The 16,275-nt window shown below is 36.5% G+C and overlaps 2 protein-coding genes across 2 annotated transcripts; both read right to left on the bottom strand.

The window, feature by feature from the left end:
* Positions 1-1,593: 1,593 nt before the first annotated feature.
* On the bottom strand, positions 1,594-8,311 carry LOC127848037 (peroxidasin homolog pxn-2-like). The gene is made up of 8 exons (XM_052380322.1): positions 8,001-8,311; positions 7,670-7,679; positions 6,697-6,911; positions 5,963-6,154; positions 5,154-5,379; positions 4,573-4,774; positions 2,487-2,583; positions 1,594-1,864 (listed from the first exon to the last, which is right to left on the bottom strand). Exons 1-8 carry the CDS (start codon positions 8,261-8,263, stop codon positions 1,702-1,704), a joined length of 1,368 nt encoding a protein of 455 aa, XP_052236282.1. The 5' UTR covers positions 8,264-8,311; the 3' UTR covers positions 1,594-1,701.
* Positions 8,312-12,999: 4,688 nt separating this feature from the next.
* On the bottom strand, positions 13,000-14,212 carry LOC127848878 (lactoperoxidase-like). The gene is made up of 3 exons (XM_052381546.1): positions 14,088-14,212; positions 13,569-13,777; positions 13,000-13,176 (listed from the first exon to the last, which is right to left on the bottom strand). Exons 1-3 carry the CDS (start codon positions 14,126-14,128, stop codon positions 13,166-13,168), a joined length of 261 nt encoding a protein of 86 aa, XP_052237506.1. The 5' UTR covers positions 14,129-14,212; the 3' UTR covers positions 13,000-13,165.
* Between the last annotated feature and the right edge of the window lie 2,063 nt (positions 14,213-16,275).

Below are 16,275 nucleotides of genomic sequence, written 5' to 3'. Positions count from 1 at the left end.
TTAGATTTTTTCCTGATGATATTCTGAACTTGACATTTGTTCTAGGTGGGAGGGTTAAGGCATTGTTTCATGTATGAATATATTTTGCTTAAACGTTTTCATGTTGTGGTATTGACTCTTCTATATAATTTGTGTCTGAAGAAAGTAAGTGTTTGATTTTCATAATATACATCTATAATTTGATTTTTTATACGCCCGTTTTTCAAAACGGGACGTATTATAGTGTCACCCTTGGCGGGCGGGTGGACGCCGCCGGTGGGTGGACGGGCGGTTTCCACAGCAGTTTCTGCTCTCTATTTCAAATAGTTTTCATCTGATCTTCACCAAACTTGGTCAGAAGTTGTATCTAGACAATATCTAGGTTAAGTTTGAATATGGGTCATGTCGAGTCAAAAACTAGGTCGCGGGGTCACTTAGTGCATTTCAGGATTAAGTATGGTTTCCGCTCTCTAACTGAAGAAGTTTTCATCCGATCTTCACCAAATTTGGTCAGAAAGTGTATCAAGACAATATTTAGGTCAAGTTCGAATATGGTTTATGCTGGGTCAAATACTAGGTCACGGGATAACCAAGTGCATTTCAAGGATTTAGCATGGTGTCCGCTCTCTTAATTGAAGAAGTTTTTTTTGTGTACATGATATTTAGGTCATGCCGGGTCAAAAACTAGGTCATGAGGTCACTTAGTGCATTTCAAGCATTTAGCATGGTGTCTGCTCTCTAATTGAAGTAGTTTTGATCCGATCTTCACCAAATTTGGTCAGAAGTTGTGTCTAGATGATGTCCAAAACCTTCAAAAGGGCGTATCCTATGACAGTTTGGCACTCTTGTTTCCAGATGATATTGTCTGAACTTGACATTGTTCGAAGTGTAAATACATTTTGAAACTACTTTTTGTCATAAAAATGTTTGGGAGTATTTTTTGGAGGAATAAACTGTTTTAAATCGACGTTTCTTGTGGATTATATTTATAGATATTAATATCTTTAAACTAATATTCATGAGTTAGTCCGTACACACATTAGAATACGCATTAAAAAGCACAAAATACTGTCGAATGAAATTGAAAAAGGCCTAAATAAACAAAAAGATGGTTAAGCGTAACGCAACTGACCCACGAAAAATTGCTGCGAACCAATTTTCGGGGGCCTTCCTGGATTAAATTTTGAGGCTATACACTTAAAGGCAAAATAACAAAAAAAATTGGACCGATCGACACACCTCCAAAAGTCTTCTTTGTGATACACCAAATTTGTTAATTGAATTAGGCATAATTTGATTAAGGTATACATCTGTGTGATGAAGAATACGTAATAAAAACATTGTTTGATGGTACCTCTAAATGATAACCTGATACATGTGTGCTCTGTGTGGGACATCCCGAGGTATGCACCTCACAATGTATGTAGAATACTCGTATCTTAAAATGCAAAATATTGAAAAATACAATTGATGCATGGGTTTAAGTTACCAAAACTGTTGCCTGTCTATATTTATCATTCAAATATTTCATCAAATAGGGGTAGACCTCGGTGTGTTGGTACGGAACAAAGGACCTCTCCATGTGATATAAACCGGTATGTGTGTGTGTGTGTGTGTGTGTGTGTGTGTGTGTGTGCGTGTGTGCGTGCGTGCGTGCGTGCGTGCGTGCGTGTGTGTGTGTGTGTGTGTGTGTGTGTGTGTGTGTTTTAAATTGTAAAGTTTTCATTGAGGGAATAAACGCCCTACGTGGCCACGCTGTTTATGGTGCGCGTGTCCGCCGCCTCTGTCACCATGCCCATCAGTACCGCCGTCCCCTTTGCCGGTCGACGGACGGAAAGGTCCAATATCGAGGTCACTGATATCATGGCAGCGCTTAAGTGGATCGCTGAAATTCGATCATGTTGCGATGACAGTGTATAAATAATACAAGCAAGAAATGGACATGTAATATAACGCATGGTGCGTATCAGCGAGTTTTATTTGGTGTAAAAGAATGCCGGATATATTTTGCGTTATCCATGCGCAGAGAAAATGTAAGTAATATGCATTTGACGCCTTACTCCAGAAGAGGCAAGAGGTTTTGATAAACTCTGATATCTAGCGAGAAAAACAATAATCAACCATTTAAAATCCTATATTTATTTGTTAACTACCATTGGTTCCCATATTGGGTTAGTGTTATTTAAAAATACGAACTAAATACAAATTAGACGGAGTTTGGTGAAGATTCGGAGTTGAGAAAAGAGGTTGTTCTAGCATGAGTCCTGTGTTGGTTATCTGCTACGCCATTCAAAGGGAATGCTTTACGTTATTGAAATCGAACGTGTGGACGTCCTTATGAGTCATTTATTTTTGCCATAAAAGCAAAATGATATTTAATTTAACTGCTGTACTTCATATAATTAACGATTATTTAAATGGCAAGATTTGTATAAAAGGAAAAGTTTTTCGTCAGTCGAAGGCAATATTTAACGCCATAGAACGGCGATGTGTAACGCAGAACTTACGAGAGTCTGAAGACGTTTGAGAACTGGACCTTGTTGAATTGGTAGTTTCTACATTGCAGGGAGGCCAGGCTGTACTTCTGAATGGCGGTCTGTTGCGCTAAAATTCCAAACAACAAGTACGTATGCAAGCCTTAAAAGACCACTCGGTTTTAGTCTTATCAATGAACCCAATAAAAAAAATATATTTTATTTCCATTCAAAAGATAATTGCTTAAACATCCTAATTTTCGGTGAGATAATAATATATAAAAGTACTATCATTTGAATGAAGATATAATATTAATCTTTCTTGACCAAACATAAACAAGTAGCAAATACACATGTAGCTTTAAAACAAATGTATTCTTAAGGTTCATGGGGGATAAATTTCATTAAAACTTCGCTTTGGTTTTTCTTCATTGAATTTGGTACAATATGGTCAAACTATATATCATTTTATAGCTAAAGACGGATAGAATAACATAAACACATTTTTGACATTCAATATTTGTGTGCTTTATTCATATTTTGGTTTAAAACCAATACATTTTTACACTAATTTACAAAATCTCAATCTAAAATTAGGAAGGATATGCACTACCTTAAGTTGAATAAATACAAAGCTATATACATATACAAGGTCAAGTTAGCAACATTTCACAGAAAATAAATGTCATAAAACAACAAATGAGTTTTTATTCAACTTCCTTTTTTGGATAAATATCCTAAACAAAGTTCTAAAAATAACTAAAACGTAACTACTTTTTAAAAATCCAGGTACGGTGGATAATAAGAGTCACAATTTGATTTCAAAGGCTTATTGATTTTATATTTCGATTCCTTCTACCCATTTTGAAAGCGTGGCCATCGCTGTGATCCGTAGAAAAACGTGCAAAACAAATCGGTCGAAACCACGTGCAGTGGTGAGAAAACCGGGTATGTGTATACACATACCTGAGAAAACACGTGTACTTATTTTGACAGTTGTGTGGTACTAGTAAAACAACTATTAACATTAATCAGCAAGAGATCGCACTAAATAACAGAAATGACTACGTAGAGATATCATCACTTACCCTATTGCAAATATTTTCCAGCTGAAAATTGTCCCCCACACGTCTTTTTTAGTTTATTTGTTTTGTTTTTCTGGAGCCGAAGTGCATCTCACAGAATATCCATCCAACTTCCGTTGTTTTCACTTTCGTTATTAAAAACTCCGTTTAAAAGAATTATTTCTACTTTTAGATTGTTAAAGCGATGTATTATTATATATTATCGATAGAATTGTATACCGTGATGAATTGAACGGAGTTATGTATCGATCTTCCTGTCAGTCTGTAAGCGTACTATTTTATGCGCAATAATATAAGTACAGTGATTCGACAACGATTGTAAACATTGGTGAAATGCTTCTTACATAGTTATTCTTTTGAGTGTTTATGAGGTCTGATCGTGCAGTTTGCAAACATCAAAGGAAAGATTACAATCCAATGCATTTGTCATCGTCAACCGTTTGGAATGTCAATTAGGCGATGAGTGAGTTTTTAGCATGTTTCTTTCTATTTTATTAATTTAAAAATGGCTGCCCCCATGGTGATGAAATGACATGTGTTTGAGTTTTGATATTTTTAGATATGTAAACTTTTTTTACTATTTAAGCGTAACTTGCCCTCGTCAATGTCGATAATATTCACTAGTTATATTATTTTCCGCCGAAATACGTGGAATAAACATGATTCAGATTTTTTAAAATAATGTATATTTTAGTGTTAAAATCGCTTTGTAGTTTGATTGATTTTGTGGATGTTATGATACGTTGATGTACAAAATTGGTAGCAGTTTGAAGGAAAAACATCCTTTCAAGCATATATGTATACATTGTCAATGTGGCACTCTTCCTGTAGTCAATTTTGAGTTCAATGCTAGGGGTCCCACATTTTTCAAAATGAAGCCTCTACATGAACCTTAAATAAGGGAAATGAGCGTGGATGTACTTGGACAAAATGCAATGTTATAGTCTATTAAAGAAATTTTTCTCTTTCAGATAGCACCGATCTGTTAATTGTAGTGCATCTGATAAATGCATTTCGAACATATGTATGCATACCTTCGTTAAATCCTGTCCTTTGATTTTGATAGAAGAATCTGTCTCCGAACTTGACCCTGCGGAACTGGTCTCCAATGATGCACCCCATTGTCGGACCCAGGGCTCCCCCTGGGACGAGCTTCTCGCTTAGGGCCCCGGGGAACAGGTCGATGTCTTTTGGAGTGCCAAACAGATCGCCGTATAGGAAACCTGGATAAATATCCTTAGAACACAAATGCCCCCACATTCAACTGGTTATATAAAAAAAACTGCTTACATGTCGACATCAATGTGACAACAAACCGAGGTGCGATTGTGTACATGCTCGTTAATGTACATTGTGTTTATAACAGTAAATAACAGTAGAAGCTTATTTGTGTATATGAACGTCCTACATATATTGACAATGCAATTGTATAACTTGGAAAGGACACAACTACACCGGTCGAAAAACAAACTGAAATATCACAATTCGAATGTATACGTTATTATTAATATTATATGTAAGGTTTCTTCCCAGAGTAATCTTTTTGCGCGACACAAGTGTACGAGAATTCCAGATCACCAGGGACTATAATTATTTTACTGTACCTGTATCCTGCCGCCTGGAGCTTCGTAATTGTGTCAGCGTCATGATTAACAAGTCCTCCTAACGCTGCTGAGGTGCTCCATGACGTCACTTCCGACAGCCCACAGTACTTCCGGTACTCGTTGTAGGAAGGGAGTCCGTGGTCGCGATCCCTCTGGATGTTCAGGGATGCCAGATCGAAGGAAGTATCGGCTACGGGGTTGACGAACAAAGTGTTGCGCACAACGTCATCGATGGTTCTTAAATGAAGATGTTTAGTTAAGAAATGTTCGCAGTATTAGTAATTCTCTCCTTTTAAACGACTTTTAAAACAATAGCGACATACCGATGGCTGCTTAGTGACATTTAAGTAATTGGGCCGTGCTCTGTGAAAAGGGGGTTTAATGCATGTGCGTACAGTGTCGTCCCAGATAAGCCTGTGCAGTCCACACAAGCTTATCACGGAAAACACTTACCGCTTTTATGATATTTTTCGTTCAAAAAAAGTCTCTTCTTAGCAAAAATCTAGTTTAGGCGGAAAGTGTCGTCAATGATTAGCCTGTGCGGACTGCACATGCTAATCTGGGACGACACTTTACGCACATGCATTAAACCCTTTTTCACAGAGCGCGGCTCAATTATAATAAGCATGGAGATGTGTTTATTTGTTTCATGCATGCAATGTCTTAATATGTAATGGCTTTATAAAGAATTATAACTTTAAACAAAACGTATATGATTCAATTTATCTGAGCCAATAGTAACATATGAACAATTATATAATTTAGTTTGGCTATGCGTTGTTGCAAAGCAGCAACTAGTAAATTTTGAAAAGCCATGTACCTATCTGTTTCGGGTGCCTCGAGTGCCAACATCGCGTACGCAAGTCCCTGCATCCCAGATGGAGCTCCGTTCACAGACTCGATGTAGGTCATGGTCGGGTCAAAGAAGGTCTCGTTCAAGAATTGTTGAAAGAACAATTTGAAGTCCTTTGTGTAAACTGACACTAACGTGGGGATCCATGTGCGTCCCATGCTGCAAAAGGGCATAAATATGCGAACAGACTTAACATATCATCAGGTGCGAAAGTTTTATTGAAATCCAAACACTATGAAATCTATTCGGGTTATATTATTGTATGTATATTTTTATGCCGGCTAATTATCAAATTCAGTATATATTTTAGGGAGTAAGGCGCAACTTTGACGTTTTCTTTTGATACTTTTTGTCTGAAAAAAAAGTTTATTTTTGTTAGGGAACAATTGATAAGTTATGAGAGAATACGTGTAAAAATGAAAATAATCATGTAATTAAAATTATATAAAACGTTATGAATACTTAAAAAATGTATAGGGCGCAATGTATTTTTGTGAAACTATATCCAAAGATTCAAAAACATTATAAACATAAAACCGTTATTTGAAATGTGTACCTGTGTGTGTATGTTTAATCAGTCTTTGTTATTTACTGTAACAGCTGAAAGGATTTGTCAAAAATTTTATAAATTTATCTGATCTCTCGCTAATTAAAATCGATAATCTACCTAAATCAGCACAATATTTTTTACAGATACCTACCGATACGCTATTCCAAAAGGGTTGACGATGGTGGCATCCAGTTTCGAGTCGTATTCGAACTTATTCGAACTGGCGAGTTTATAATTCTTCATCGCTTCCAGCGAAAGGAAAGCAGGGAGAAATTCGTCGTAAACAATCTTCTGCATGATTCCGATCAACAGATTTCTCGTCCGTTGGAACGCTTTTTCATCATTTGGAATATCTCGGCGCAGACGCTGCGCTAAACGATTATGTTCGAGCACGAACACGTTGTGGTACGACATCAGTGTAGGAAGTTCGTTGACGCGAACATCACCTTAATATAACGCGTATGATATATGTTGTGACACTTGTTGTGACACTTGTTGTGACACTTGTTGAAACACTTGTTGTTACACTTGTTGTGACACTTGTTGTGACACTTGTTGTGACACTTTTTGCCATGTTATATCAGCAGCGGACGTGCGTTTGTTGTTGTTAAGAATCATTTAGCAACTACGAAACACTTAAAAGCGGAAAGTGTCGTCCCTGATAAGCATTTGTGGACAGCAATTGCTTGTCTTGGACGACACTTTACGTAATTGCATTAAGCCGAGTTTTCGCAGAACGAGGATCATAGGAGTACATTTTACTTTATTTTACCATTTAAATATCTAAAACCAATTAAGGGTCGTAATTCTCATTAATTGGATCAAATAACCCCTGATGTGTAAATGTGACACTGAATGGTATTCATGTTCAGATAATGCTCAGTTTTAAAATACTTGAACGAAAGTACAATTTTACTGAAGTGAAAAGTACTCTATGAATAGTGCTACAATGTATGTAAAAAATGAAAATTAATTCTTATTTAATACTCCTTGTTCACATTCATATGTTGGTTCAATCTTGCAAGAATAAAATGTTGACATCGAAATCGTATAAACCCACTTCAAATCGTTATATACATTGAACATGAATCATACTTTAATACGTTCTTTTAAATATCAAATACCTCTTTAGCGCTACATAATACCAACATACACTCGCGATTGTTTTACTCAGGGTGCAGAATCAATAGAGGTTTCAGGGGGTTTACACACTGGCTGGAGAGTATGTAACTATGTACACTTTTCGAAATGCATTTCATATAGGCTCGAGAGGAAATATGTTGTATTTCGTGAGAACCAAGCTAATATTTGTATTTATGATAACACCACAGTTATTCTGTTAGATAGTATAAACATAAAGTTAGTGCTAAAGAACTGCGTTATAACATTTATATCTTTTGATTTGACTCCCTACGTTTTAAGAAGATATATTAATAAGATAATTCAAACCTTAACTAAAATATGTTAGCCCAAATCCTAACACTTTCTGCTATAAGCATGTTAAATGACCAATAAACGGATGTCCAACGACCGGAAGTCAGGTATATTTGCATGACGTCATACGTACGCGTAGTCCCATCTCGCAAGGACGAGAGTCGCTCGTCAGAAGAGCCGTAGACGTTGGAAGCGTCGATGTATGACGTAATGTCGTTGATCTGCTGACGCTGAGTTACAGTTGCATCAGCTTGAATAAAACTAAAAATGAAGTGACGACTCATTTTGACTGAAAAACTTGAATGACTAAGAAAATGCAACGATTACGGATGGTACGATGACGACGTTGTCAACAACGGCTGCTCTGTTGCTATTGCTGCTATTAATTATGACATTGATGGTGTTGCAACTAAAACAACTTCGGAAATATAACAAGGCATATTCTACTTATATGATTACTACGACTAATATTAATTGCGACATCGACTACGATTACTATAATTAGTAATATTACAATTACGACCATGTCAAAAATTACGGCTACTGAGAGTACTTCAACAACTTAATATTGTAAATAATCCGCAAATAAGATGCATGAGACTGCTTATGTGAAAACAAATGTATAATCATTCATATAATTTAAAACACGATTAAGGTTACATATGTGACGAAGGATCGTCTGTATTAACTGGTGACTTGAAATTGACCCCCAGATGACCTCGGGACCTCCATGCAGTATCCGGCCTTGAACCGAGCCAAGTAAGGGTCATCTTCGGCTAAGTTGATGTTGAAGCAATTGTCGCGACTGCAGGTGGGTTAAATGACGAAACGTTTCATGGATAGGTGAACAGAGAATATTCCAATCTAAATATGCACCAAGTAGTTTTTATGTGTGAACATGTTCATGTTCAATAAGTGATGATTTAAAGGATATTTGTTCATGACAGTTTAAGATATTTTGTTATTTCACGAGTGATCAGAGAAATAGAGAAAAATAGGTCAGTGCTGATTATAAATCAGGTTTATTATGCGAGGCTTAGAAAACAAAAAGCACGAGCCTTGGCGAGTGCTTTTTCTTTTTCGTGCCGAGCATGATAAACCTGATCTATAATCAACACTAACCTATTATTCTATTTATCCCACTTTTTATTCAGTCAACTTTTTTATTTAAACAAAATTAGTTTTCATGGGTGCTTGTCGTACTTTGATAATGACTGTAGTGTAACCAAGGTCAGTGTATTACTCAGGGTTCCAAAAATAACCGCTGATCAAATTATCATTTTTTAAATCAGAATATCGTTCTGTAACAAAGAGTCGAGCGTTATTAATTACAATTTTAATCATATTGAATTGCAAATCTTAAAGTTTTATAATATCAATATGACATTAAGTTGTTATATACAAGGACCTACATTTGTTTACAACGTAGCCTAACACCACACACATTTCACTTTCGATATCAAACTATCAACTCGAGCACGAGGTGCACAATGTTTGCTTCTTTGTTATAATATGTGGTTATTTCGTGACGAAATAACAAAGATAACTTGGATTTAAGCTAATTATATACATTAACATTTTGAATGTGGAAAGTGGCACCAAAGAATTGTGAGGCAAAGTTGTTCAAACTAGAGAAGGACATTTGCTGGTGAAGTGACTGGGTCACAGGTACTTGAAAAAAAAATTGGTCCTTATATATATTATAAGAGTAAAGGTATCCAACGATGATTTCACAGGTGTAAACCACAACGACATATGTGTGCATTGTTTGATCGTTTATGCTGTTGCATTGTGTTATTCAATACACCTGTGAAATCATCGTTGGATACCTTTACTCTTATTATATATGTAAGGACCAAAAAAAGAAATTCAAGTACCTGTGGACTGGGTGGGGCGAACATCAAGAACAACTTGTCCGACGGTAGACAGTGGTTGTCTAGGCTGCATTTCGGCCATATTTTCAGTGCATGAAGGTGAACAAGAGGAAGCTGTTGGATTGTTACTGGACTGAGCAAGAATGTTTGAAAACTTTTGCTGCTGTTCAACAGATATGTTGGAATAATTGGTTATGGATTGGACATTGTTGTGCCCTGTTATGGCCATGGTTTCAGTGGGTGGAATGTTTGCATTACGAAGTTTTTTTATGAGGAATTTGCGAAATGAGTGGATCGTTATTCTCTTGTGCTCGGAAAAGACGGATTCTTTTGCCATGGCCTTCAGCATCTTACCTAGCTTGTTGACACCCAATTGTTTACGCATGAACCACGGATTCTTTTGCCATGGCCTTCAGCATCTTACCTAGCTTATTGACACCCAATTGTTTACGCATGAACCACTAGGATGCAGTGTCGTGTGTGCGTATTGCCAGGCATGTCTTGGTCCAGACGATTGTTTTCTACGGTCAAAGGGGAAGCAACTCGAACTGACTTCTTCAAATATAGAACTATAAGTACAAACTCGTTTTTATTTAAAATAGGATATACCACTTCAGCCAACTGTACTTTTTGTTAAACTAAATGTGAAACTATTCAACGTATTTTTTTTTAATGTAAGTATGTCAACCAGTTAATAACATAATTGCTTTCTGAATGTAATCATTTGTCGAGCCATCTAAATATGCCAATATTTATACTGGGACATTCAAAAATAAATGGAATTTTTAAACCTTATATTTGTTATTATAAAAATGTTTATTCATAATTGCAAAATGAACAACACTAGACCCAATCTTTAAGCCGCAAAATCTTACCTGACCTAGCATTCTTATGTACTGAATGAAATAAACTAATTTGATGATTTGTGTCAAAGTAAAGAATGGGAAATACTGTTACCTCTTCTCCAGTATTAGTGATATGGGATAAATAAGTATTGTATTGTTAATTGTTTCTTTAAAATGATCCGTGATCTTTGAAAATGGGGTTTGATGCATGTGCGTCAAGTGTCGTCCCAAATTAGCCTGTGCAATCCGCACAGACTGATCAGTGTACGATACTTTCCGCCTAAACTGGGTTTTTGCATAGAACAGATTTTCTGTAAAAGAAAAATACCATAAAAGCGGAAAGTGTCGTCCCCTAATTTGCCTGTGCGATTTGGGACGACACTTTTCGCACATTCATTAAACCCCCTTTTCACAGAGCACAGCTCAAATATATTGTTAATATTGTTATGTAAACGCTTTTGATTGTTAAATGGATAAAATGTGCTTTAAAATGCATATGGATCGTGCTATGTTGAAAGAGGGTTTTATGCAAGTGCTTAAAGTGTCGTTCCATATTAGCATGTGCAGTCCGCACAGGCTAATCAAGGGCGACACTTTTTCGCGTTTGATTTATTTCGGTTCAAGAAAGTCTCCTCTTATCTAAAATCAAATTTTTGCTGAAAATGGCGTCCCTAATTAGCCAGTGCGGACTGTACAGGCTACACTGGGACGACACTTTAGGCACGTGCATTTAACCCCTTTTCAACAGAGCACGGCTCATTTAAGCTTTGTACGTTTTGACGAGGAAGACTATATTGACCGGAAAAAAAGTTTGAAATACATTGATGTAGTTTAATTGAACGTACAGTTTCTTGAAAGCCAAATAGTGATCCCTGTTCTAAGTATTGGCACTCGTAGGTTATACAATATGTAACTTTACAAGTATGTTGTGATATTTATCCGACAAAATTGGCTGCAACACACTTATGTAATGGATACTGAGTAAGTTGTGCCAGAAGTCTTTCGAAATACTTGAATAAAGATAATTTATTTGTTTGTTTGTTTGTTTTTTCAATTATTTGGTTACTGTAAAAAAGAATGTACCATGTCACGTTTTAACTCATGCTAACTTATGTGTGCCCTAGGTATTTTGCTTGCATCTCTTAATTACTCATATACAAAGCAAAATATAACCATGTTATAACTTATACCTCCTTAAGTTTTTAGTGTAACATTGTAGTAAACTTAAATCTTGGTTTACATTTGGGGTGAGTTCAGTCCAGTGTTTGATTAAGAAACTATACTTTACATTAAAAGCATCGCGAACGTTAGCAAGATACAGGTCGTCTAGCAAGATACAGGTCGTCTAGCAAGATACAGGTCGTCTAGCAAGATACAGGTGAATGAGCAGAATCAGCATGCAAGTGCGTAGATAAACTTACCGACGTGATATGAGTGAACCATGTTTGAAAAAGGCAACTATCATATAATGTGTGAGTCGCATATATGATGTGTTCAAAGTTGCAGAACCACAGAGAACTACACAATATAGAGCTACCATGAGCAAACTAAACAAAAAAAACTCAAAGTAGGCGTTTTATTTACACAACGACATAACAATATCATAAACAGAAGGACATTCAGTAAAAAGTATAGAATATGTCAATTTAGCATAACTTGACCATCAGAAAGTGGCCATATTTTGTTGAACCTTTGTTATCGCAGGATACATTTAATACCGAACAGTAGAGATTGGGAATCAGAGTTTGAACTTAGCCTATCAAAAGAACAGAGAAATGACAAAATCAATTAAGATTATTTAATTACATGTGTCGATTAAATAACGTGATTATACTTACTCGTCGTTATTTTGCACAGCAATCATCCACGGCTGAAACAATATGGAAGCGATATGTATTGGTATATGTTTAAGGCAAACAACAGATTTTTAAGAGAGATACGAATACCTTTGAGTTCATGTCATTGAATGTGGACATTTAAGTAATCATATTATAGAAATACTTAGCTAAAAACTTTTAAAAAGGGACAAAACTTACCCGTTAAGATATATTAACGAACGACAATAAAAATTGCACATGGACAATGTCGAAACCATAACGAAAATGTATGCACGATTTTTCTGGTAATTGATGAATTGTGCAGAAGCACTACGTTGGACCATTTTTTACGGAGAATCTAGTATACCCTACTCTTCCTCATCGCGGTGAAATTCATAACTCAAAATGTAGTCTTTAACATATTTTACAATACAAACACCGAAACAGGGTAAGCAATCATCAACATGGCAAAACTTACCAGTTCTCAGCTGGGTTATTATTAAGTCGTGGTCTAAGAATTGGCCAAACTGAAAGGCCTGCAATGTCAATTCTGGTGACTTAAGCTGCTGAGGACCCCTATGGACTGCGTTTCTGACCTTTCGTGCGAACGGCAGAGGCTTTCCATGAATACCCAGCGACCATGGAAGGTTCTACCCGTCATCTAAATGAACGAAAAAGTGAATGTTATTTATTGTATTTTGTATCAAATTATTATTTTGGGGCAGATGGGGGGTAGGGGTTAGGGGGAGGCTTGTTAATTGGATTTAGGCGTTAAGTATTGTTGAAAACTGATGGTGACCAACTCCATATATTGCTACGGCATTTGGTAGACAGCAAAAGCGGGAAAAAGTACGTGAGCCTTACAATCGTAGTGAAACAACGATTTGGATATAAATCTGGAAATAAATAGTATTTATTTGGACACATTGACGGCTATTTACATACTTGTCAATGTTATACATCTAGATTTGGGATGTTTAAAAACACCAAGCCTGTTAATACCATAACCAATCAATCACGCCACGACGTAGTGTAAGGGTGTCTTTTTCTCACCGTATGCTGCCGGAAGTAGACGCCGTTGGGCCGCTCCCGCCATTCCCCAAGTGGGGTTCTTCAGATTATTGCAAGTGCCATTTATGGACCGGAATCCGTCGTCGTCGTTGCACGTGACCGTCGTGTTGGGACATCCAGGAAGGTCCGTGAGAAGGCGAGAGAACTCCGACACCACAGCCTCGCTTTGAAGATCTTCTAAACTAAAGCCCCTATAAGGTCGCGAGAAAACTTAACATAATGCAGACATTAAACAAACAATATTTTGGAAACAAATCTCAATATATTACTCCATTAATACCAATCACTACGCATTCATGAGCGGTCATCGAAAAGATTTAATAATGGTAAAGACATTTTTTTCAAAATTATCGTTGAAGCTATTTTCAACATTAACACAATTATGGGTATTTTTAATAAAAGAATACTTTTGTTATGAAACCGACATCTTTTTATATATTTTTTGTGCCTGTTGGTATTTTAGTTATTATAACGCAAAATGGTCAGGCCAGAACAACGTACTGTTCCCGGAGAATGCGCGCGGCGGTCATCATGGTTGTCATCGACCTGTCGGCGGCGGCGTCGGTGGAGCGCTGTCGTTGGTGAACGTTTCGTCGAGGGCACCCGAACTAGCTAGGGGAGCCGGCTAGAAAAAAATATTTATTTCTGCTAAGATATTAATAACATTACAAAAACTACATATATTTGATAGATCTCACTCTGCCAAGCATTTTCATGAATGTAGCAAACTATTTAAATAATGTAAATTTACCCTAGTGCATGTATCTTATTTATTGATGACGCTTATAATGCACTATTAATTTGTGTAAACTTTTGGTGTCATAATGGCAGACTTTAGTTAATTTGACTGATGTGAATAAGTTAAAAGGATATATTGTAATGTACTTGATTCATTACAGAAGTGGTACACTAGATTTACTAAAGAAGTGGTACACTTGATTCACTAAACAAGAGTTACAATTGATTCATTATAGAAGTGATAAATGTGATTCACTCAAGACGTGTTACACTTGATTTGCTACCGAAGTGGTACACTTGATTCACTAAAGAAGTTGTATTCTAGCTTCACTGTAGGAGTAGTACACGTGATTCACTACAGAAGTTGTACACTTGATTCACTAAAACAGTAGTACAAGTGATTCACTAAAGAAGAGGTCCACGTGACGCACAAAAAGAAGTGTTACACGTGATTCAATAAAAAGTGATACACCTGATTCACTTAAGAAGTGGTGCACTTGATTCACTAAAAACGTGGTACACTTGATTTACTCAAGAAGTGTTACACGTTATTAACTAAAGAAGTGGTACACGTGATTCACTGAATTGAAACACTTGATTCACTATAGAAGTGGTACACGTGATTTCACTAAAGAAGTGGTACGCTTGATTAACTAAACAAGTGATAGACTTGATTCACTAAAGAAGTGGTAAACTTGATTCATTAAAAAGGGGTACACTTGATTCACTACAGAAGTGGTTCACGTGATTGACTAAATAAGTGGTTAAATTGATTCACTTAAGTAGTGGTTCACGTGATTAACTAAAGAAGTGATACACTTGATTCACTAAAGAAATTATACACGTGATTTACTTATGAAGTGGAACACATGATTCACTAAAGAAGCGGTACACCTGATTCACTTAAAAGAGGTACACGCGATTCACTTAAAAAAGGGTACACTTAATTCACTAAAGAAGTGGTACATCCGATTCAGTAAAGACGTGGTACACGTGATTCACCCAAGAAGTGGTACACGTGATTAACTAAAGTAGTGGTACACACGATTCACTAAAGAAGTGATACACTTGATTTACACTAAAGACGTGGAACACGTGATTAACTTAAGAAGTAATACACTTGATTTTCTAAAGAAGTGGTACACGTGATAAACTTAAGAAGTGGTATACTTTATTCACTAAATAATTGGTACACTTGAGAAGTGGTACAGGTGATTAACTAAAATAGTGGTACACGTGATTCACTAAAGAAGTGGTACACATGTGCTACTTTCTGATGACATTGTTTGCTTTAAGCCTTAAAACTAAGTTGGTATCATGCGTATCTTTCTTCAAACTTTGATGGCTGCCATACAAAATTAAACATACCCCAATTAAATGAGTGTAAGATTGCACCACGAAAAAACAAATTGTGCTAAGGGTAAGTTGCAGTTTAATATTAAATTGAGGTTATAAATGAAGTAATTGTTACATTGATATGCGGTCTCAATCAACTCCTCACCCTTACATTTCAATAAATTCGAAAACTTTCTGCAAAAGAACAACATATGAGCATTAAATGCATGCAAAAACATTGCGCCTTCATTTTTAAACTATGTTGGCTAAGTAGGCAAATCAGGCATATTTCAAAGTTGTCGGAAAATTCAAATAACCTAACGACTAGCAAACAATTATTCTAAGGTGGATGCGAAACGCAACGAGCTAAACGCAAAGCAAACACACATCGTTTAAATATCCATACACAGTAAAAATAGGTCGCGTACGTCTGTAAATACGAGAAAAATATATCACCCTTTGTATGACTGCTTATCTTGACGGCCTGGGCTACGGCGTCCCGTACTGTTGAGGCAGGGTTGGCCCGACCCCCGGGGCGAACACCACACACACCAGCAGCCATAGGGCTGCGTTAAGCGGCTGCAAACATAATTAGGTTAAGTGTGGTGTTTTGTTC

The sequence above is a fragment of the Dreissena polymorpha genome, chromosome 10, assembly GCF_020536995.1.
Source record: "Dreissena polymorpha isolate Duluth1 chromosome 10, UMN_Dpol_1.0, whole genome shotgun sequence".
Taxonomy (NCBI): domain Eukaryota; kingdom Metazoa; phylum Mollusca; class Bivalvia; order Myida; family Dreissenidae; genus Dreissena; species Dreissena polymorpha.
This window is presented reverse-complemented; position numbering and strand designations above follow the sequence as displayed.